Source organism: Notolepis coatsorum (assembly GCF_963971535.1).
Source record: "Notolepis coatsorum genome assembly, chromosome: 4".
NCBI lineage: Eukaryota > Metazoa > Chordata > Actinopteri > Aulopiformes > Paralepididae > Notolepis > Notolepis coatsorum.
Window position 1 is genome coordinate 131,381,996 of NC_140168.1, and position 23,561 is coordinate 131,405,556.

Sequence of the window (23,561 nt, forward strand, 5' to 3'; positions counted from 1 at the left end):
CGCCATTGTTGTTGTCGTTAGCTTACATGCTAACGTTAATGGCAGCGACCATAGCATTGTGGCTAGGCTAGCTATCATCGCTTAATAGAGCTAGTGAATGGATAAACGACGTTATTACAATTGTTAAGGGGCCCAGGGGGTGTAGACTGTTGTAGTTTGAGCTAATTTACACCATGCTCCAAAAAAAAGAAAAAAAATCTGCAGAGCGATGTGACGCGGGGAGCGGGGAGCGCTCGATTCAAGGTGAGCGGTGAGCGAGCGGAGAGCGACTTGGGGGCGGGGTCAACATGAGCGATTAGCGGAGCAATTCGTTTCCTTATATCGCTTCCTCCAGGGTTCCAACTTGTGTTGACAAAATGCAACCCTGTTCAGCTACGGGGAATCAGCGCTCTCTCTCTAGACTAGAAAGGTGCACTCAGTAGAGCACAGATGTCCGCCAGGGCGGCAGCCACACATAATAATAATAATAATAATAATAATAATAATAATAATAATAATAATAATAATAATAATAATAGATTGGATTTGTAATGCACTTTTTGTTCACTGGGATCCCAAAGTGCTACACTACATGGTTAAAACAGTTAAAAAAATAGAAATAAAATGTGTGTCCCGACCCCACTTCTATGTTTCAATAAATTATTTGCATTTAAAACTATTAACACTGACTCATTCCTTCAGTCCACTCAAAATTATGCTAATATTCCTTATGTTGTTTATGATATTAATTGAAAATAGCATATGAGAGTATTATATGTAATAATAACACATGGCGATATACTAAAAAGCTATTTATAATTTTTGGCTAGTAAAAAATCTGCCCGGCTGGTACTTTTAAAAATCTACCAGCCAAATGGCTGGTAAGTCAAAAAGTTAAGTTTGTTCCCTGGTTACACGTTCAATAACATCAGCGTACTCAATTCATATCTCAGTTCCTTTCTTTGCTCAGAGCGTGCCGAGTTGTGCCCATTCTGCGGTCTGTTAATAAAGTTTTCAATCAGACAAGTGTATAGAACGAAGGGCTTTTATTATAACATTTGTTGCAGTAAAATCATTATGCCTCGTTCCCCCTGAGGAGCGACGGTAATCCACTCCGGTCTCCGGCGGGAGCTAACGTATTAGCCGTGTTGTGAGCTCTGATCAATGGCTGACATTCAGGAAGTAAAAACCTAATACGCGCTTGCCGATTGGTGGTAACACACTGCAGGACGCTCCAACGTGTGACGCGTCTCTTTTCTGACCAATCAGTGGTCTGCAGTGTTTCATGTGACTTTTCTGGTACCCAATAGGGTCGCTTGGAACCTCGACAGAGGAGTAGGGTATATCTGCAGAGCCGCAAGCCCAACGAGAGCAGGGTACTTTATTATTATTATAAAAAACAGCAGTGATGCGGTATTCAGCCTAACTCTGCGGTGGGCGTGATGTAACAGCGATTCCGCGGTAATACCGATACCGCGGCAGCTCTTTCCCATTAATTACCTAGACTGTGGCGGCCCACCACAGTCTAATTAGTCCCGCCACAGTTGTATAATGAACTGTGGGATATTCGTGGATATCCTGAAGAAGAATGTTCTCAGTCAACCGAGGTTTGGATCAGTATAGTACATAGAGAGAATGGCTGAGGGCTTCGCCCCAGGTGATCAGCTGAAATGACCCAGGTAAAAGACCCTGGGGGGTTGTTGGGAGGAGCATTATATAGTTAAAAGGGGGGGAGGTGGTCCCATTTGATAGGTCAAATGGGGGGTATACAGGATTGGGGAGGGGAATGTCTTTACATGAGGACATTATATTATTCCACAGAATCAAAACAATTTTTTTTTTAAATATAAAGTTTGCCAATAGGGATGTATCAGTAGTATTGGCAGTGGTAGTACTATGTAGTCGTAATAGTAATCCACTATATATTTTTTATTTTCTAAAAAATAAACCAGTTCAACACAGGTAACCACTTTTGCTTAATTTCTTTGATATCTCAAATGTATGCTCTAGTCCAGTGGTTCCCAAACCTCTCCTCGAGACACCCCAGCCGTTCCATGCATTTGTTAAATTCCACCACCAGCACACCTGATTCAACTAATAAAGGGCTAGTTAAGTTGAATCAGGTGTGCTGGTGGTGGAATTTAACAAATACATTGAACGGCTGGGGTGCTTCGAGGAGAGGATTGGGAAGCACTAGTCTAGTCGATTTTGTGTTTTGAGCACAAAGTTCATCATAGATCTAGCCTCTTTATTTTGCTCTCAAAGTGCAACAGATTGATGCATTTAACTTTAAAATGTACACAAAAAAAAGGTTCCGGGGGGGCATGCCCCGAACCCCCCTAGAGGGTCAGAGGTTCACCCCCCATAGTCTCTGAAAATCCTGTGGGAAACACTGTTAGAATGTCTGTGTTCTCAGGTTGAAACAGTTTATAACAAGGAAGCTTAGAATGTCTGTGTTCTCAGGTTGAAACAGTTTATAACAAGGAAGCTTAGAATGTCTGTGTTCTCAGGTTGAAACAGTTTATAACAAGGAAGCTTAGAATGTCTGTGTTCTCAGGTTGAAACAGTTTATAACAAGGAAGCTTAGAATGTCTGTGTTCTCAGGTTGAAACAGTTTATAACAAGGACGCTTAGAATGTCTGTGTTCTGAGGTTGAAACAGTTTATAACAAGGAAGCTTAGAATGTCTGTGTTCTCAGGTTGAAACAGTTTATAAGAAGGAAGCTTAGAATGTCTGTGTTTTCAGGTTGAAACAGTTTATAACAAGGAAGCTTAGAATGTCTGTGTTCTCAGGTGTTTATAACAAGGAAGCTTAGAATGTCTGTGTTCTCAGGTTGAAACAGTTTATAACAAGGAAGCTTAGAATGTCTGTGTTCTCAGGTTGAAACAGTAGCCTAGAATGTCTGTGTTCTCAGGTTGAAACTGTTTATAACAAGGACGCTTAGAATGTCTGTGTTCTCAGGTTGAAACAGTTTATAACAAGGACGCTTAGAATGTCTGTGTTCTCAGGTTGAAACAACAAGGAAGCTTAGAATGTCTGTGTTCTCAGGTTGAAACCGTTTATAACAAGGAAGAATTACAGTAATAGGGGTAGTAGTAGGGGGGGGGGGGGAAGCCCACATCATGATGTCATGAATGTGGTGCGTGTCTCCTGTAGCATATTCATATCACTGTGCAATTAGTTGATTAACCCTTTCACTGCCACACTACCAAAATGGTTAACCCTTTCACTGCGACAATACAGAAGGTTAACCCTTTCACTGCCACACTACAGACTGTTAACCGTCTGTGGTGTGGTAGTGAAAGGGTTAAGTCTGAAACTTGTCCTAATCTGGTGTTTGTGTGTGTGACTCCAGATACTACTGTATGGACGACAAGGTGTGTGTGTGTAACGCCTGCACCATCGAGGGAGGCCACACGGGGCACACCATCAAGACCCTGAAGAACACCATGAAGGACCTCAAGGTACACACACACACACACACACACACATGCATACAGACAGACATCATTCAATCTTTATTTCAACTCGAAAATGTATTGAAGGCAAGCCCTCATTTTCAATAACGTTGAGCATACATACTACATACATATGTACATAGTACATACATACACTACATACATACATACGTAGCATGTGATGTTGGCCTATCCATCCACCTTTGTTTGGCTTACACAGTGTGGTTGACGAGTCTGGAATCCTAGTGAATGACTTTTGTATTGTTATAACTCTGTGTGTGTATTGTTATAGCTCTGTGGTTGTGTGTATTGTTACAGCTCTGTGTGAGTGAGAGGGAGGGAGGGGGGGGGGGGGGGGTCATGTGGTATTTTTTTTCTAGAGTTGTGTCCATTTCCTGTGTGGCAATCTGTTCAAATTAGTTGCTTCCAGGTCCTCGCTATATGCCTTCCATGCACTACATTACTGTCTTTCTTAATTTAAACCATTAAGTAGTAGTTTTGGCATTTCTTTTCACAATATCGGAATCGATATGATGACTGTAACTGAGGGGTACAATTCCCTGACTGTATTGATAAGTATGGTATCATTAAACCACTACCGCTTTATGTACTTTAACTACTGGCCATACAGTACACGATATCTAAATATGATGAACACTTTCCCACAATGAAATCGGGTCCACACAAAGGTAATAATCAAATATTTAATATATAGCAAAGGGTACATATAATAGTTACTATTACATTTATGATTTGAATGCACTTGTAAGGCAAATGAGTACTCGTAGGCAAATCAACACTGAATGTCCAATCTCTGGTTACGCAGGAAGCAAGTATACAACCTGGCTCTTAGGGAATTATAACGATGGCACACTTAATGATTATAGCTGGATATACTGTAGGGGTCCTCCCGGTTGTAAGCCGGTAGGGGGGGTAGGAGAGCCGTTGGCAGTATCCCGTCTGGTCAACGATGTCTAGGGAGACTTCAAGTACAGAAGACAGTGCAGTAGAATCTTGATCCACAGATGAATACACCTTGGCTCTCTTGTAGGCTGTAGCTGTAGCTGTAGGTCCACAATGAAGAAGAAGCGAGGCGACCTCAGTCTGGTCTGAGCGCCGTCTCACCTTGACTCCTTTCGGGGTAAATCCAACACTCACCGGTGTTGGCGATTATCCGCTCCACAAATCAAAGTACCAAAGCAAATATATATTCCATGCCGCATAGGGCTCAGCAGTCGTCGGGTAGGTAATCCAATGTACAGGTCCACTCGGTCCTCGCCTAGAACTCCTCGGATGAAAGCACCACGTGTGGTCTGCCCAACCTGGCTAAGACTCTAGATAACACGAGGAAGCGACAGGGATGCTGCTCACTTTAGAACTCTAACCGCACGATGCACCATACATAATAGACTATTATTACTTAATAGAAATACGGTGCCAAACTCTGACAATTCAGCTATTAATTCGCACGAGGTCTCAATGCTATTCTAAGGCCAAACAGGCCATACTACACCGCACGCGGTATCGTGGGGTGAGGCTTCACGTTCTGTTACTTAGTTGGGTAGAAGGGTAAAGGACTAAGGGTCTTCTACATTTACTTGCGCCATATTTATATGCACGGTGAACAAATAGTGCCACTCTCTTTTCGGTAGCCGTATTCCTGCGCAGAGCCGGGGCTAGTAGAGACATGTCTCGTCGGTACCATTGAACTTGGCTCCAAGGGGCTTGTCTCCTGGCGCCAGGTCCTTGTCCAATAAGAGAATGAACTATTATGGGCTATAGTAGACTAAAGGGATATTCCGTGTATATGTACAAGGAATATACAAGGGATATCAAACGATATACAAATACTATTCAATATATATCCATAAATAAATATATATATTCGGTTTAATCTGATCCTTCACAACAGCCGCCCCCTAATTAGTCCCACCTAATTACCTAAGCAGAGACAGATTAACCGCACTGTCCACTACTCAATGTCCGCTGTGAGGGTCAGTCAACTCACAAAGTCATAGGGTCATGGTCGTCATTGATAGTATCGGGGAGCCTTGGCAGTTCTATTAGCCTCGCCACGGGTCGGGTGTAGGTCCGCCCTTGGACGAGCACTTCAGCTGCTCGGACCTTTCCATCGGCACCGGTGATCACTTTGCTTACGCGGCCAGCCGGCCACATAGCTCGGGGTAGTGACTGGTCGATAATCATGACGACTGTTCCTTCTGTCTAATTGTCTCTCTCTTTTACCCACTTCTGGCGGGTCTGTAGAGACGGTAGGTAGTGGAGTAGGAAGCTGTTCCAAAACTTGTCAGCCAGTACTTGACTGTACCTCCACATTCTTCGGCCGTTCGCTTCTTCAGGCCTGTACATTGTCTGGGGTAGCGCGGGGTCCAGCCGCCCCATCAAGAGTGTGTTGGGGGTGACTGGGTCGACATCTGCTACATCACTTGAGATGTAACCGAGGGGCTTTGAGTTCAATACTCCCTCGATCTCCGTGAGGACTGTCATTAGGACTTCTTCCGCCACGGTCTGGGCCCCAAGCACGGCGTACAGGGCTGTCTTTATGGAACGTACTTCTCGTTCCCAGGTTCCACCGAAGTGAGGTGCGTTCGGGGGATTAAACTGGAAGTCAATCTGGGATGGAGCGAGGTGGGTCTTAAGTTCTGGGCCCATAGCTTGGAAGCTCTCTCTCAGCTCTCTTTCTCCGCCTTTGAAGTTTGTCCCGTGATCAGACAATAATGTAGAGGTTTTCCTTTCCGTGATGTGAATCTTCGGAAGGCCATAAGGAATGAGTCTGTGCTCATGGTTGGAAGGAGTTCGATATGTATCGCTCTGGTGGTCATGCATTTGAATACAATACCCCACCGCTTCTCGGTTCCTCTTCCTTTCTTTATATACAGCGGGCCAAAACAGTCCATACCGGTGGAGTGAAAAGGCTTGTCGCCGAGTCGGAGGCGACAGGGAGGTAGGTCAGCCATCCGGGGTATACTGGGCTGGGCTCGCCACTTACGACAGTTTAGACAGGTTCGCTGGAAGCGCCGCACTGCTTCTCTCCCTTGCAGTATCCAATAACGACGTCTGATCTCCGCGAAGACTCTCTCTGCCCCTGCGTGGTGCACATCCTCGTCGTATTTCTTTATGATCAGCTCTGTGACCTTGTGTCGGCTGTTCAAGACTATCGGGTACTTGACGTCATCCGGTAAGTCTGGGGCTCTCCGCAGACGACCACCCACTCTGATGAGATTATGGGCGTCGCTCTCGGGGGCTAGGTGGAGCAGTCTGCTGTCTGATGGGACGGGCTTTGCTCCCTGTAGACAGGCTAGCTCATCGGGGAACGAGTCTCTCTGGGCTCGTTGTAGTAGAAGTTCTGCTTCTTCGTAGTCAGCTGCTGAAATGTCAGTTGTGGGCTGAACCTCTGGGTGGTGCCACAGAAATGTCTTTAGCTGCGCACTCTGTAGGGTGAGGCAATCGTCTAGATCGGGGTCTGTGGGGACGAGTGTGTGTGTCAACCCACAGAACATAGGTTTCTTGTTCTCTGCCTCCTCTTTACTCGCCTCCCGTGGGGTGGGTGTAGGCCACTCTTCTTCGGGGAGCTTGAGAAACTCTGGTCCGTCACTGTAGAGGTTGTGACGGGTGAGGTCATCCAGGGACATTCCCCGGGTGATGACGTCAGCTGGGTTGTGTTTGGTGTCCACATACCTCCAGCTCGCTACTTCTGTTAACTCTTGAATCTCGGTGACTCTGACTCCCACGAAGACCTTGTATCTGTACGAATCAGACCGGATCCATGTGAGTACGGTCGTGGAGTCTGACCACAAGATTGTTCTTTGCACCGGGATGGTGAGTTCACGTTGGATTAACGTGGCGAGCTGCGCTCCTGCTAGGGCTGCGCAGAGCTCTAGACGCGGGATAGATTGTTGCTTTCGTGGGGCTATTCTTGAGCGAGCCAGGATGAAAGCAGTATGTATTTCTCCTCCCTCCTCTCGGGCACGCAAGTAGGCCACCGAACCGTAGGCTACTTCGGAGGCGTCGCTGAATACGTGCAGGTCGATCTTGCATGTCTCTGGCCTCACTGTGGGTGGGAAGTAGCTGCGGCGTATATTAACACCTGGGAGTGAGCGGAGTTCCGTCTCCCACTCTCTCCATGTGGATGCAAGGTGTTCGGGTATGGGATCGTCCCAGCCCTGGTCCTTGTCCCATAGCGCTCTTACAATCATCTTTGCCCTGGTGGTGTAAGGTAGAATACATCCCAACGGGTCATATTGTCTGGCGAGTGTTCTGTATACACTCCGTCTGGTGGTCGGTATTGCCGTCGACCTTCCCTGCTCCTTGGTCAGGGGTTTGTGTCTATAATGGAGCGAGTCTGTTTTGAAGCGCCAGACTAGTCCTAGTGTCATTTCTTGGGCTTCTCCTGGGATGGTCGCCATCCAGGTGTCGCTGCTCGCTGCCTTGTCCTCGGGGGAGAGGCTGCGCAATACTTGCGGGTCGCTGCTGGCCCACTGCCTGAGATCAAAGCCGTCTTTGATCAGGGAGGCGCGGAGCAGCGCACGACGTCGCCAGTCAATTTTCTTTGTGTCCCGCTGTGATTCGCTTGTTAATCTCAGCGCGGTACACAGCTTCTTGAGCGGGGTCTTTGGCTAGGCGCCGCTCTGTGTTCAATAGATACCGCTCCGTTGCCTCTTTTGTGGCGTGAAAGGTGGGCATTCCCTCTCGCCTCAGGAGTGGAGTTGCGTATCTCATCACTCCGTTGACTGTGACTCTCTTTGTCCCTTGCTCGAGGAGGGTTATAGCGTAAATATCTTCCTTAGAACGAATGTCTTTCTTTTCGTTCTTAAAGGGCATTGTCTCTAGTGTCCATAGCCTCTCGACATGCTGCAGGAGTGTGGTGTCTCCTTCTGTCGCTCTGGAGTGGAGGCAGCTAGTGGCTGCTGTTCGGTTAAGAGACTTGGTGAGGGGGCCTTGTAATGTCCATCCTAGGCGGGTCTCGACTGCTGCAGGACAACCTCTGGGTCCTGTATGGACCCGGTCTATCGGGACTATGAGGTCTGCATGGTCGGAGCCTATCAGCAGGGTCGGGGTGGCACCGTCTATGAGCGGGATAGGGAGTTGACGCAGGTGCACATATTTATCCATCAGCTTGGCGATGGGGTAGGTGTACTGCGATAGTCCTATTTCTTGGCTGGTGAAAGCATTAGTAATCCTATACCGTCTCTCGGGCTGCCCGCTTGCTGCGATAGTGAAGGAGACATTCTCGCCCTTTATCGTCTTTAGATCTCTTCTTATTGTCCGAATCGTCATCTGGTTCTCGCTCCCCCGCAGCCCCAGCTGGGCCGCAGCGGACGCGAGGAGAAGGGTCTTCTCTGACCCGTCATCAAGGACGGCGTAAGTGTCCATGACCTTATCTTGGTAACTCAGTGTTACGCGGACCACCTTTAAGAGCACCTGGGCACCGCTGCTGCTAGCGGGGTCAATGTACATAACACTTGCCTTTGTGCTGCTGGATGGTGCAGGCTTTCTTCTGTTACTGTCGTGTAGGACATCTAGGTGGGCTCCGTCACACCGACTACACCTCTTCTTGAGGCGGCACTCGGCTGCCATGTGACTGCGCGCACATCGGTAACAGCGCCTGTTGGACTTTATCCAGTGACTCACTTCTTCAGCGGTCATCTTCTTGAACAGGTCACATTGTGACAACCAGTGTTTCTTCTCGCAGTACGGGCACACCATCTTCCACTTCTCTTTCATCGAGGGGGTACTGTGGTTCTTGCTGCTCGGTACTGATTCTGATTGGTGCATGACAGTCACCGATCTTCGGCCATCGTTTGCTCTCCTAGGTCCCTCTCTGGAGCTTGGTGTGCTCCGCACGAACGTATCCAGCCGTAGGCTGCTGACTTCTCTCGCCAGGAAGTCGGCTAGGTCTAGGAGGGATGGCTCGGGACCGTTAGGATCACGGTGGTCTCTTTGCCGCCTGAAGCGCTCCCGTCGGGCGGGCGGCAGCTTCTCTAAAATCCTCTCGACGTTCGAGTTTGCGTATAGTTCGTGCATACCCTTTTCTCGTTGCGCCCCCAGCATCCCTACCAGGGATTGTACTTTGATAGACAGGTCGTCTAGTGAGCGATTGTCTGTTGCTGGGGGTAGGCGGTCAATATGCCTTATCTCTTGTATTACGTAATCCCATATACGTCCATATCTTTGGTCTAGTGCTGCTAGAGCCGCGGTGTATGGGGTAGTAGAGGTGGCATAGGCCAGCGCTATGTTGTGCGCTCTGGGCACTTTCAGGTGCTTCAATAGGATGGCATACTTGTGGCGTTCATCAGCTACATCCACCATCATTGTCTCTAAGCACATCCGTAGCTCCGTGTACTGTGCTCGGTTCTCATGGGTGAAGTCTGGAAACGTCTGTGTGCCAATGTATGACGCCGTGGATGGCTGGCACATCGGTGAGCGTTGGAAGAGAGGCCTCCTGGGCGAGTCTCCTCTTACGCCTCTCGGTGGGCTAGTACCGGCAGGGTACCATGGCCCGCTGGTCCAGGTGCTATTCCTCGGGACTGGTCGTGCGTCGTGCTCACCCGTGAATCGAGTCGGGGGTCTGTAGCGCAGAGCCATGGGGGTATAGCCTGGGCTGTACTGGACCTCCTGGTCCTGTGGAGTAATGTGCTGCTGTCGGGCTTGACTCTCCTCTTCTCCCTCTTCTTCCTCGGCCAGGTCTTCTAGATCCTGTAGTCGTCTATTTAGCCTCTCCGCGGTGTCCGCCGTTCCTTCCTTGTAGCTGGGTCTCACTTGGACCGGTCGGGGAAGGAGTTCGGAGGGGGGTGTAGGCTCTCTCTGGTGGTCGGGCTCAGGGTCGCTTAATCGGTTAGGGGAGGGTGCCCTTGACCCGTGTCTTGACGAGGCCCTGGAACCCCTTGTGGAGGGAGGGGGTGTTGCCCTGGTGATCAGCTGCTCCATTAGCTGCGCTTGTAGTCTGTCGCGCTCGGCTTCGCGCTGGATGAGAGCGATGTCGCGCTCTGCTTCTCTTTGGGCAGCGGCGCGCTGGGCTTCGGCGTGGTCTCTTACCATATTCTCTTCCGTTTGAAGGCGTCTCAGCTCCAGACGTACGCGCTCTTCTTCGCTCCGTTGCTGCGCTTGGAGGCGTTCTCTTTCAATGGTAGAATGTTCGCGCTCGCTAAGCGTCTGTGCTTGGAGTCGATCGCGTTCACCCTGAAGTCGATCGCGTTCGGTAGAGGCTGTCAGGGTGGCGAGGAACGCCTGTGCCAGCATCCTCTCTGCCTCGCTGGGGGAAGACGTTGGTTGAGGTGATCCGCTCCTGGCAGTACCGGTCGGGGATGCGTTCCCCTGCGGGGAGTCCTGGAGCTCTATCTCCTCGGCGCTCTCCTCATCTTGTTCCGTGCAGGGTTCCATCTCTGGAGGGTTGTCTTCCTCCCGGAGCTCTGGGGGGACTACTTCTTCGGTCTTGGCGGGGGTAAAGTCGTGTCAGTTCCCTCCTGGTCCCCACCGTGAGCTTGGTCAGTTACATTAGAACCCACTAGGGCCTCTGTGGTCGGGGTATCCTGGTTGATGGGGTCGGACATAATTTTACTTTCTACTTTTACCGCGTTTACCGTTTGTAGAAGGCTAGGTAGTATACTGGCAGCGTAATCCTCTAAGTACTGAGGTGGCTGTCGTCTACGCTGCGGGCGTTCTACTTTAGGAGGACCGTTTCGTGGAGTGTTCATCATAGGCCATTTCAATATTAATACCACTATATTAATATTACACTAATTACCCTCCGGCTCGAAGGACCAATTGTAACTGAGGGGTACAATTCCCTGACTGTATTGATAAGTATGGTATCATTAAACCACTACCGCTTTATGTACTTTAACTACTGGCCATACAGTACACGATATCTAAATATGATGAACACTTTCCCACAATGAAATCGGGTCCACACAAAGGTAATAATCAAATATTTAATATATAGCAAAGGGTACATATAATAGTTACTATTACATTTATGATTTGAATGCACTTGTAAGGCAAATGAGTACTCGTAGGCAAATCAACACTGAATGTCCAATCTCTGGTTACGCAGGAAGCAAGTATACAACCTGGCTCTTAGGGAATTATAACGATGGCACACTTAATGATTATAGCTGGATATACTGTAGGGGTCCTCCCGGTTGTAAGCCGGTAGGGGGGGTAGGAGAGCCGTCGGCAGTATCCCGTCTGGTCAACGATGTCTAGGGAGACTTCAAGTACAGAAGACAGTGCAGTAGAATCTTGATCCACAGATGAATACACCTTGGCTCTCTTGTAGGCTGTAGCTGTAGCTGTAGCTGTAGGTCCACAATGAAGAAGAAGCGAGGCGACCTCAGTCTGGTCTGAGCACCGTCTCACCTTGACTCCTTTCGGGGTAAATCCAACACTCACCGGTGTTGGCGATTATCCGCTCCACAAATCAAAGTACCAAAGCAAATATATATTCCATGCCGCATAGGGCTCAGCAGTCGTCGGGTAGGTAATCCAATGTACAGGTCCACTCGGTCCTCGCCTAGAACTCCTCGGATGAAAGCACCACGTGTGGTCTGCCCAACCTGGCTAAGACTCTAGATAACACGAGGAAGCGACGGGGATGCTGCTCACTTTAGAACTCTAACCGCACGATGCACCATACATAATAGACTATTATTACTTAATAGAAATACGGCGCCAAACTCTGACAATTCAGCTATTAATTCGCACGAGGTCTCAATGCTATTCTAAGGCCAAACAGGCCATACTACACCGCACGCGGTATCGTGGGGTGAGGCTTCACGTTCTGTTACTTAGTTGGGTAGAAGGGTAAAGGACTAAGGGTCTTCTACATTTACTTGCGCCATATTTATATGCACGGTGAACAAATAGTGCCACTCTCTTTTCGGTAGCCGTATTCCTGCGCAGAGCCGGGGCTAGTAGAGACATGTCTCGTCGGTACCATTGAACTTGGCTCCAAGGGGCTTGTCTCCTGGCGCCAGGTCCTTGTCCAATAAGAGAATGAACTATTATGGGCTATAGTAGACTAAAGGGATATTCCGTGTATATGTACAAGGAATATACAAGGGATATCAAACGATATACAAATACTATTCAATATATATCCATAAATAAATATATATATTCGGTTTAATCTGATCCTTCACAACAATGACACTGAACATAGGGCTGGGCGTTATGGCCAAAAATGATATCGCGATAACGATATCAATAACAATATCATATCACGCGATATCGATAATTATCGAAATTGTTATAAGTATTAAAAAATTCTTTGTCGTTGACGCCATCTTTAGTGTTACATCCCCTCACACACTCCAGTTCTCAGGCTGCAGCTGCTTTGAAAGCGAAAGTAAACCGGCTTCTCTGCTGGCTGTGGCTCCAGGGGAGTTGAACAGTTCTGGCTCTGCTAGTTTCTTTTCTATCTTTTGGCACTTTTTTGGTGGACAAACCACCGCACATGTGCACCGTGACTCGTGACTGGAGACTAGCTCTGCTAGCACACATAGCCTACTGTGTACAGACGGATTCAAACAGTATTTTGCATTAGAAAGCAAACAAAATAAATAGACAAGAGAAAAATAAATCTCAATTTGGTCAGTATTGTCATTTGGACAAGCAAAGCCATTACTTTAAGTTGCAGGCAAGAAAGACAAGTCTGTCCACTGTCTCTGGGTTTAAAAAAAAAATAAAAAAAAATCGATAATACTTTTTTTCGATATTTTTTTTCTTCGATATCGATTATTAAAATATATCGCGATAATTATTGTTATCGTTATATCGCCCAGCCCTAACTGAACATCGTTATGCTGCTTTGTCTGCCCTAAAGACTGACCATGATGGATACAATTAGCTTGAAAAGATTGGACAGTGTGTCGCAACTCAAATGGCTTTATCTAGAGCAGTGTTTTAAATGGCTTTATCTAGAGCAGTGTTTTAAATGGCTTTATCTAGAGCAGTGTTTTAAATGGCTTTATCTAGAGCAGTGTTTTAAATGGCTTTATCTAGAGCAGTGTTTTAAATGGCTTTATATAGAGCAGTGGTTTAAATGGCTTTATCTAGAGCAGTGGTAAAAAATAAAATAATAATAATAAAAAAAAAAAATTGCAGTGAACTTAGAAGCAGGCCAGGACAGTGTTTCTAGTTGCAGCAGCGCAATAGTTAGATAACCTATGTGGGGAACAACCAGGAGATCACTGCAACTCACACAAGTTGGAGAACTATCTCTCTCTCTCTCTCTCTCTCTCTTGCTCTCACACACACACACAAAAGGAGCCGCATGTGATTGGTGGAGGCGGGACCCTTACAAAAAACTGTTGTTGCTAATCATTGACACATGCTAGCCTGTAATAATCCCCCCCAGAAAAATCTACTTTGCATTTGACATATTGCAAATATATGCCATCATACACACTGGCATTTAAAGGGTTAGAATTATAAAATTAATATGTGGTGTTATGATCAGGGCTGAAGTTGAATAAAAGATTGTATTATTTTCAATCTGACATTACAAAAAAAACTGAAAATCCATCAATCAGTGTTGTTGCTAATCATACATATTATGCTAGCCTGTTTTTTAACAATAATTTGTGTGCGGCTACGTGGTTCAGTGGGCAAGGCGCTCACCACGAATACTGGAGACTGGGCTCGAACAGGTATGCCTCCCTGTTCGAGCCCAGCTCTCCACATTGCTTTCAGTTTAGCTGGTCGTCCACACTAATACACATTGGCCATATTAGGGGGAGGGAAACTGAAGGGTGGGGATCGGGCGTTGTGGACAACGACTCCTACAGGTCGGTTGGTGCGCCTGCGCAGTAGAATCAGGAAGCGACGGGGGCGGGGCCCCTCCAAAGCCCAGACCCCCGACGCTGAATGATCGAGCCGCGCAGGTGGAAAGATGCGACTGCTGTTACCTCGAGTAGAGCCCTATATATGGAGACATTAACATTACGTTATCAAACATAGGGACGAAGACTGTAAAAAAAAAAGTGTCAACAATGTTTTATAATCTTTATGTTAATTTTCATTATAAAAATTGTGCCCCCGAAATACAAAAAAAAGCCCCCGAAAATCAATTAAGGGGGGCAAAAAAAGCCCTTGAGAAAAAAAATGTTAATTTCTAACCCTGCCATCACAAACACTGGCATTTAAAGTGGAGATGAAGCAGTGAGCAATGTGATCCTAGTTTGTTTGTTGTGTACCTTGTGTAAGACAGGGTTCTATAATCAAATGTGAAATCTATCTTATTTGTCTGAAAAATATAATATAATATCCCTGTTTTCAACATGGGCGCCGCCATTTTGTTGCTGACGTCATGGCTGACGTCATACCGTGGCTTGGGTGTATACACTCTGGTTAGCTGCCTATATTGAATGGGTCGGTCAGCAAATAAAATGTTGCCTACAAAACAACGGGACCGCGGTGGTTCTGTTTGTATTGCTCCTGGCTGTTCAAACTAATTTTACCATGTGAGAGAGAGGAAAGTTGGTTAATTTCCACAAACTACCAGTGAAAAAAACAGTGTTGTTGACATGTTGGCTCGGGCTGCCTGCACCCAGACGGCGCGACCAGCCTGTTGTACAGGGAAGGAGGATCTGCAGCGAACACTTCATTGCCTCGGATTATGTTGTTGGGGTGGGATGTTTGTCCAGAAGACCACTAATCAGCTGAAGCCGGACGCGGTTCCCTCGGTCTTCGACAGACAGACCGGCGTTAGCTCTCGGGAGCTAGTTGGCACCAGCCGGGGCCAGGCGTTAGCTCTCGCTAGCTAGCGTTAGCAACCGGAGCGTCGCGGAGCATTCAGCCTGCTGGCTACCTAGACCCACTTCAACCAGCGTCGCGGAGCATTCAGCCTGCTGGCTACCTAGACCCACTTCAACCAGCGTCGCGGAGCATTCAGCCTGCTGGCTACACAAGCTGTGTAGCCAGCAGGCTGAATGCTCCGCGACGCTCCGGTTGCTAACGCTAGCTAGCGAGAGCTAACGCCGGGCCCCGAGAGCTAACGCCGGTCTGTCTGTCGAAGACCGAGGGAACCGCGTCCGGCTTCAGCTGATTAGTGGTCTTCTGGACAAACATCCCACCCCAACAACATAATCCGAGGCAATGAAGTGTTCGCTGCAGATCCTCCTTCCCTGTACAACAGGCTGGTCGCGCCGTCTGGGTGCAGGCAGCCCGAGCCAACATGTCAACAACACTGTTTTTTTCACTGGTAGTTTGTGGAAATTAACCAACTTTCCTCTCTCTCACATGGTAAAATTAGTTTGAACAGCCAGGAGCAATACAAACAGAACCACCGCGGTCCCGTTGTTTTGTAGGCAACATTTTATTTGCTGACCGACCCATTCAATATAGGCAGCTAACCAGAGTGTATACACCCAAGCCACGGTATGACGTCAGCAACAAAATGGCCGCGCCCATAATGCTAAATGCTTCAGAAATGTACACAACAAATCGTTTTTTCTTAGAAACTGCTTATTTTTATAACGTGACTTCTTCTGTGGCTTATCTAAATACTAATGTGATGCTATGAATATGTATTTATGCTCACTGCTTCATTTCCACTTTAAAGGGTACTGTACAAATAAAAAAAATGCCTGCACCAGAATGCAGGAAATTAAGTCTTTTTAACAAGAAATGTCCTGGTGGGGGACCCCAAATGGTTTTATCTAGAGCAGTGTTTTAAATTGTTTTATCTAGAGCAGTGGCGCGGGAGAGATGAAAGAAACATTCTTACACAAGGAATCGATGACGCTGCTGATGTGAGTCTGCAGTTCCCTGAGAAATTCCCCTGTTCTTTCCTCCATGGTGGTGTGTAACGACCCCTCCCCCCTCTTCTCACTACAGAGCACTACTGTGTAACGACCCCTCCCCCCCTCTTCTCACTACAGAGCACTACTGTGTAACGACCCCTCCCCCCCTCTTCTCACTACAGAGCACTACTGTGTAACGACCCCTCCCCCCTCTTCTCACTACAGAGCACTACTGTGTAACGACCCCTCCCCCCCTCTTCTCACTACAGAGCACTACTGTGTAACGACCCCTCCCCCCCTCTTCTCACTACAGAGCACTACTGTGTAACGACCCCTCCCCCCCTCTTCTCACTACAGAGCACTACTGTGTAACGACCCCTCCCCCCCCTCTTCTCACTACAGAGCACTACTGTGTAACGACCCCTCCCCCCCTCTTCTCACTACAGAGCACTACTGTGTAACGACCCCTCCCCCCTCTTCTCACTACAGAGCACTACTGTGTAACGACCCCTCCCCCCCTCTTCTCACTACAGAGCACTACTGTGTAACGACCCCTCCCCCCCCTCTTCTTACTACAGAGCACTACTGTGTAACGACCCCTCCCCCCTCTTCTCACTACAGAGCACTACTGTGTAACGACCCCTCCCCCCTCTTCTTACTACAGAGCACTACTGTGTAACGACCCCTCCCCCCATCTTCTCACTACAGAGCACTACTGTGTAATGACCCCTCCCCCCCTCTTCTCACTACAGAGCACTACTGTGTAACGACCCCTCCCCCCTCTTCTCACTACAGAGCACTACTGTGTAACGACCCCTCCCCCCTCTTCTCACTACAGAGCACTACTGTGTAACGACCCCTCCCCCCCCTCTTCTCACTACAGAGCACTACTGTGTAACGACCCCTCCCCCCCTCTTCTCACTACAGAGCACTACTGTGTAACGACCCCCCCCCCCCCCCCTCTTCTCACTACAGAGCACTACTGTGTAACGACCCCTCCCCCCCTCTTCTCACTACAGAGCACTACTGTGTAATGACCCCTCCCCCCTCTTCTCACTACAGAGCACTACTTTGTAATGACCCCTCCCCCCCTCTTCTCACTACAGAGCACTACTGTGTAATGACCCCTCCCCCCCTCTTCTCACTACAGAGCACTACTGTGTAACGACCCCTCCCCCCCTCTTCTCACTACAGAGCACTACTGTGTAACGACCCCTCCCCCCTCTTCTCACTACAGAGCACTACTGTGTAACGACCCCTCCCCCCTCTTCTCACTACAGAGCACTACTGTGTAACGACCCCTCCCCCCCTCTTATCACTACAGAGCACTACTGTGTAATGACCCCTCCCCCCTCTTCTCACTACAGAGCACTACTGTGTAATGACCCCTCCCCCCCTCTTCTTACTACAGAGCACTACTGTGTAACGACCCCTCCCCCCCTCTTCTCACTACAGAGCACTACTGTGTAACGACCCCTCCCCCCCTCTTCTCACTACAGAGCACTACTGTGTAACGACCCCTCCCCCCTCTTCTCACTACAGAGCACTACTGTGTAACGACCCCTCCCCCCTCTTCTCACTACAGAGCACTACTGTGTAACGACCCCTCCCCCCCTCTTCTCACTACAGAGCACTACTGTGTAACGACCCCTCCCCCCCTCTTCTCACTACAGAGCACTACTGTGTAACGACCCCTCCCCCCCTCTTCTCACTACAGAGCACTACTGTGTAACGACCCCTCCCCCCTCTTCTCACTACAGAGCACTACTGTGTAACGACCCCTCCCCCCCTCTTCTCACTACAGAGCACTACTGTGTAACGACCCCTCCCCCCCTCTTCTCACTACAGAGCACTACTGTGTAATGACCCCTCCCCCCCTCTTCTCAGGTGGTGAGCGCTGGCTGCAGGCAGCAGCAGCAGCACTGCAGCCAGGTGCTAGTCAGTTTGTGTAAAAATGGCAAGCACAATATAAATTAATCTTCATTACGACTTTAAAAACATAGCCATTTATATTACATAGGCCTACACACATCTTGCCTAGCGTTAGCAGTTTGTACAACACAACGCACGTTTTAACTATGGTAGCCCCGCTAGCCCCAGCTAATACAGTCAACGAAATGTTACCGTAGCTAGTACTAGCTAGCAGAGGAGGAAATGAGAGTCTGAGAGGCGGGGTGTTTAAAGACAATGATAGGCGTTTATTCAACATCCAAGAAGGCTAACATACAACTGTGTTTTACTAACTCCAACCGGGACTATTGCTGCTTTCGTGCTGCTTGTTGATGTTATGAACTCCTCCTAAGCTGATGGTCCCACACGCTAAAATGTCCGTGGGGACCCGCGCCAACCCATAGTTCCAACTCACCGAGTAAGCAATCACAGTTGCACTCAATATTTAAATAATGTTAGTCTAAATAAATGTAGACCGATAATGTACGTATTTTAAAAATAGAATGAACAGAGCAGTGTTGTTTTTAAACAGTACAGTGTGTGTGTGTTAGTTTGGTGTATGCTGTCAATTCTGTCTTTGTGTGCCAAACATTATTTAAGGCTGTAAACACTTCCTCCTCGTGGTAAAATGATGTGCCTGATGTCAAACTGCCTCATTCTTTCAGTTTTTGCATAACTACATCCTTGAGAATAACTGAAAAGTTGGATTATTTTTAGGCTATATATATTTTATGCTGATTCTGGTATTTTTCGAGTAAACATTTAAATTTTTTTATAAAAAACAATATACCGAACCGAAAACCGTGACCACAAAACCGAGGTACGTACCGAACCGTGGGTTTTGTGAACCGTCCCACCCCTAGTAACGACCCCTCCCCCCTCTTCTCACTACAGAGCACTCTGAACAAGCAGCTCCATCGCGTGGAGAGGAAGTACAGCACGGCAGAGAAGAAGCTCCAGGAACAAAGAGAGAAGGAGAGACAGAACAAGGTAAGAGCTGTGTTCTGTAGCTGGTTAGAGAGCAGTAAGTTCTGTAGCTGGTTAGAGAGCAGTAAGTTCTGCTGGTTAGAGAGCAGTAAGTTCTGTAGCTGGTTAGAGAGCAGTAAGTTCTGTAGCTGGTTAGAGAGCAGTAAGTTCTGTAGCTGGTTAGAGAGCAGTAAGTTCCTTTTTTGTATCCACTTTTTCTCCCATTTTCTATATTTTTCTCCCATCCCAATTTCGTATCATCCAATTCAAGCCTCCCCTGTCACGAACGCTGTTTCTTGCCTCCCACAAGCCGGCTGCAATGTGGACTAAGTCATACATAGCACAACTCCCCTCCGGTACTCGAGGTAACAGCAGTCGCATCTTTTCACCTGCGCAGCTCGATCTCTCAGTGGCGAGGAGTAACGCGTGGGAGGCTCACGCTGCCCCCGACACTTCCTGATTCTACTGCGCAGGCGCACCAACCGACCTGTAGGAGTCGCTGTCCACAACGCCCGATCCCCACCCTTCAGTTTCCCACCCCCTAATACGGCCAATGTGTATTAGTATGAACGACCAGCTAAACTGAAAGCAATGTGGAGCACTGGGCTCGAACAGGCGAGCCCAGCGTCTCCGCATTCGTGGCGAGCGCCTTGGCCACTACGCCACGTAGCCGCCCTAAGAGAGCAGTAAGTTCTGTAGCTGGTTAGAGAGCAGTAAGTTCTGTTGGTTAGAGAGCAGTAAGTTCTGTAGCTGGTTAGAAAGCAGTAAGTTCTGTAGCTGGTTAGAGAGCAGTAAGTTCTGTAGCTGGTTAGAGAGCAGTAACTTTTGTAGCTGGTTAGAGAGCAGTACGTTTTGTAGCTGGTTAGAGAGCAGTACGTTCTGTAGCTGGTTAGAGAGCAGTAAGTTCTGCTGGTTAGAGAGCAGTAAGTTCTGCTGGTTAGAGAGCAGTAAGTTCTGTAGCTGGTTAGAGAGCAGTAAGTTCTGTAGCTGGTTAGAGAGCAGTAAGTTCTGTAGCTGGTTAGAGAGCAGTAAGCTCTGTAGCTGGTTAGAGAGCAGTAAGTTCTGTAGCTGGTTAGAGAGCAGTAAGTTCCGCTGGTTAGAGAGCAGTAAGTTCTGTTGGTTAGAGAGCAGTAAGTTCTGTAGCTGGTTAGAGAGCAGTAAGTTCTGCTGGTTAGAGAGCAGTAAGTTCTCTAGCTGGTTAGAGAGCAGTAAGTTCTCTAGCTGGTTAGAGAGCAGTAAGTTCTGTAGCTGGTTAGAGAGCAGTAAGTTCTGTTGGTTAGAGAGCAGTAAGTTCTGCTGGTTAGAGAGCAGTAAGTTCTCTAGCTGGTTAGAGAGCAGTAAGTTCTGTAGCTGGTTAGAGAGCAGTAAGTTCTGTAGCTGGTTAGAGCAGTAAGTTCTGCTGGTTAGAGAGCAGTAAGTTCTGCTGGTTAGAGAGCAGTAAGTTCTGCTGGTTAGAGAGCAGTAAGTTCTGTTGGTTAGAGAGCAGTAAGTTCTGTAGCTGGTTAGAGAGCAGTACGTTCTGCTGGTTAGAGCAGTACGTTCTGCTGGTTAGAGAGCAGTAAGTTCTGCAGCTGGTTAGAGAGCAGTATGTTCTGTAGCTGGTTAGAGAGCAGTAAGTTCTGTAGCTGGTTAGAGAGCAGTAAGTTCTGTAGTTGGTTAGAGAGCAGTAAGTTCTGTAGCTGGTTAGAGAGCAGTAGGTTCTGTAGCTGGTTAGAGAGCAGTAAGTTCTGTAGCTGGTTATAGAGCAGTAAGTTCTGCTGGTTAGAAGGCAGTAAGTTCTGCAGCTGGTTAGAGAGCAGTATGTTCTGTAGCTGGTTAGAGAGCAGTAAGTTCTGTAGCTGGTTAGAGAGCAGTAAGCTCTGTTGGTTAGAGAGCAGTATGTTCTGTAGCTGGTTAGAGAGCAGTAAGTTCTGTAGCTGGTTACAGAGCAGTAAGTTCTGCTGGTTAGAGAGCAGTAAGTTCTGCTGGTTAGAGAGCAGTAAATTCTGTAGCTGGTTAGAGAGCAGTAAATTCTGCTTGTTAGAGAGCAGTAAGTTCTGTAGCTGGTTAGAGAGCAGTACGTTCTGTAGCTGGTTAGAGAGAAGTAAGTTCTGTAGCTGGTTAGAGAGCAGTAAGTTCTGTTGGTTAGAGAGCAGTAAGTTCTGTAGCTGGTTAGAGAGCAGTACGTTCTGCTGGTTAGAGAGCAGTAAGTTTTGTAGCTGTTTAGAGAGCAGTAAGTTCTGCTGGTTAGAGAGCAGTAAGTTCTGTAGCTGGTTAGAGAGCAGTAAGTTCTGTTGGTTAGAGAGCAGTAAGTTCTGTAGCTGGTTAGAGAGCAGTAAGTTCTGTAGCTGGTTAGAGAGCAGTAAGTTCTGTAGCTGGTTAGAGAGCAGTAAGTTCTGCTGGTTAGAGAGCAGTAAGTTCTGTAGCTGGTTAGAGAGCAGTAAGTTCTGCTGGTTAGAGAGCAGTAAGTTCTGCTGGTTAGAGAGCAGTAAGTTCTGCTGGTTAGAGAGCAGTAAGTTCTGTTGGTTAGAGAGCAGTAAGTTCTGCTGGTTAGAGAGCAGTAAGTTCTGTTGGTTAGAGAGCAGTAAGTTCTGCTGGTTAGAGAGCAGTAAGTTCTGTAGCTGGTTAGAGAGCAGTAAGTTCTGTAGCTGGTTAGAGAGCAGTAAGTTCTGCTGGTTAGAGAGCAGTAAGTTCTGCTGGTTAGAGAGCAGTAAGTTCTGCAGCTGGTTAGAGAGCAGTAAGTTCTGTAGCTGGTTAGAGAGCAGTACGTTCTGTAGCTGGTTAGAGAGCAGTAAGTTCTGTAGCTGGTTAGAGAGCAGTACGTTCTGTAGCTGGTTAGATAGCCGTAAGTTCTGTAGCTGGTTAGAGAGCAGCAAGTTCTGCTGGTTAGAGAGCAGTAAGTTCTGCTGGTTAGAGAGCAGTAAGTTCTGTAGCTGGTTAGAGAGCAGTAAGTTCTGCTGGTTAGAGAGCAGTAAGTTCTGTAGCTGGTTAGAGAGCAGTAAGTTCTGCTGGTTAGAGAGCAGTAAGTTCTGCTGGTTAGAGAGCAGTAAGTTCTGCTTGTTAGAGAGCAGTAAGTTCTGTAGCTGGTTAGAGAGCAGTAAGTTCTGTAGCTGGTTAGAGAGCAGTAAGTTCTGTAGCTGGTTAGAGAGCAGTAAGTTCTGTAGCTGGTTAGAGAGCAGTAAGTTCTGTTGGTTACAGAGCAGTAAGTTATGTTGGTTACAGAGCAGTAAGTTCTGTAGCTGGTTAGAGAGCAGTAAGTTCTGTAGCTGGTTAGAGAGCAGTAAGTTCTGTAGCTGGTTAGAGAGCAGTAAGTTCTGTAGCTGGTTAGAGAGCAGTAAGTTCTGTAGCTGGTTAGAGAGCAGTACGTTCTGCTGGTTAGAGAGCAGTAAGTTCTGCTGGTTAGAGAGCAGTAAGTTCTGTAGCTGGTTAGAGAGCAGTAAGTTCTGTAGCTGGTTAGAGAGCAGTAAGTTCTGTAGCTGGTTAGAGAGCAGTAAGTTCTACTGGTTAGAGAGCAGTAAGTTCTGTAGCTGGTTAGAGAGCAGTAAGTTCTGTAGCTGGTTAGAGAGCAGTAAGTTCTGTAGCTGGTTAGAGAGCAGTAAGTTCTGTAGCTGGTTAGAGAGCAGTAAGTTCTGTAGCTGGTTAGAGAGCAGTAAGTTCTGCTGGTTAGAGAGCAGTAAGTTCTGTAGCTGGTTAGAGAGCAGTAAGTTCTGTAGCTGGTTAGAGAGCAGTATGTTCTGTAGCTGGTTAGAGAGCAGTAAGTTCTGTAGCTGGTTAGAGAGCAGTATGTTCTGTAGCTGGTTAGAGAGCAGTAAGTTCTGCTGGTTAGAGAGCAGTAAGTTCTGTTGGTTAGAGAGCAGTAAGTTCTGCTGGTTAGAGAGCAGTAAGTTCTGTTGGTTAGAGAGCAGTAAGTTCTGTAGCTGGTTAGAGAGCAGTAAGTTCTGTAGCTGGTTAGAGAGCAGTAAGTTCTGCTGGTTAGAGAGCAGTAAATTCTGTAGCTGGTTAGAGAGCAGTAAGTTCTGCTGGTTAGAGAGCAGTAAGTTCTGCAGCTGGTTAGAGAGCAGTAAGTTCTGTAGCTGGTTAGAGAGCAGTAAGTTCTGTAGCTGGTTAGAGAGCAGTAAGTTCTGTAGCTGGTTAGAGAGCAGTAAGTTCTGTAGCTGGTTAGAGAGCAGTAAGTTCTGTAGCTGGTTAGAGAGCAGCAAGTTCTGCTGGTTAGAGAGCAGTAAGTTCTGCTGGTTAGAGAGCAGTAAGTTCTGTAGCTGGTTAGAGAGCAGTAAGTTCTGCTGGTTAGAGAGCAGTAAGTTCTGTAGCTGGTTAGAGAGCAGTAAGTTCTGCTGGTTAGAGAGCAGTAAGTTCTGCTGGTTAGAGAGCAGTAAGTTCTGCTTGTTAGAGAGCAGTAAGTTCTGTAGCTGGTTAGAGAGCAGTAAGTTCTGTAGCTGGTTAGAGAGCAGTAAGTTCTGTAGCTGGTTAG

At 47.5% G+C, this 23,561-nt stretch overlaps 1 protein-coding gene across 1 annotated transcript in view; it reads left to right on the forward strand.

The window, feature by feature from the left end:
* LOC311226698 (E3 ubiquitin/ISG15 ligase TRIM25) overlaps window positions 1-23,561 on the forward strand; it is a 149,483-nt gene that overhangs the window by 21,793 nt on the left and 104,129 nt on the right. The window contains exons 3-4 of the mRNA XM_084312110.1: window positions 3,335-3,443; window positions 19,043-19,138. Of these exons, the coding sequence (XP_084168236.1) occupies window positions 3,335-3,443; window positions 19,043-19,138 (205 nt within the window). The remainder of the gene's footprint in view (window positions 1-3,334; window positions 3,444-19,042; window positions 19,139-23,561) is intronic.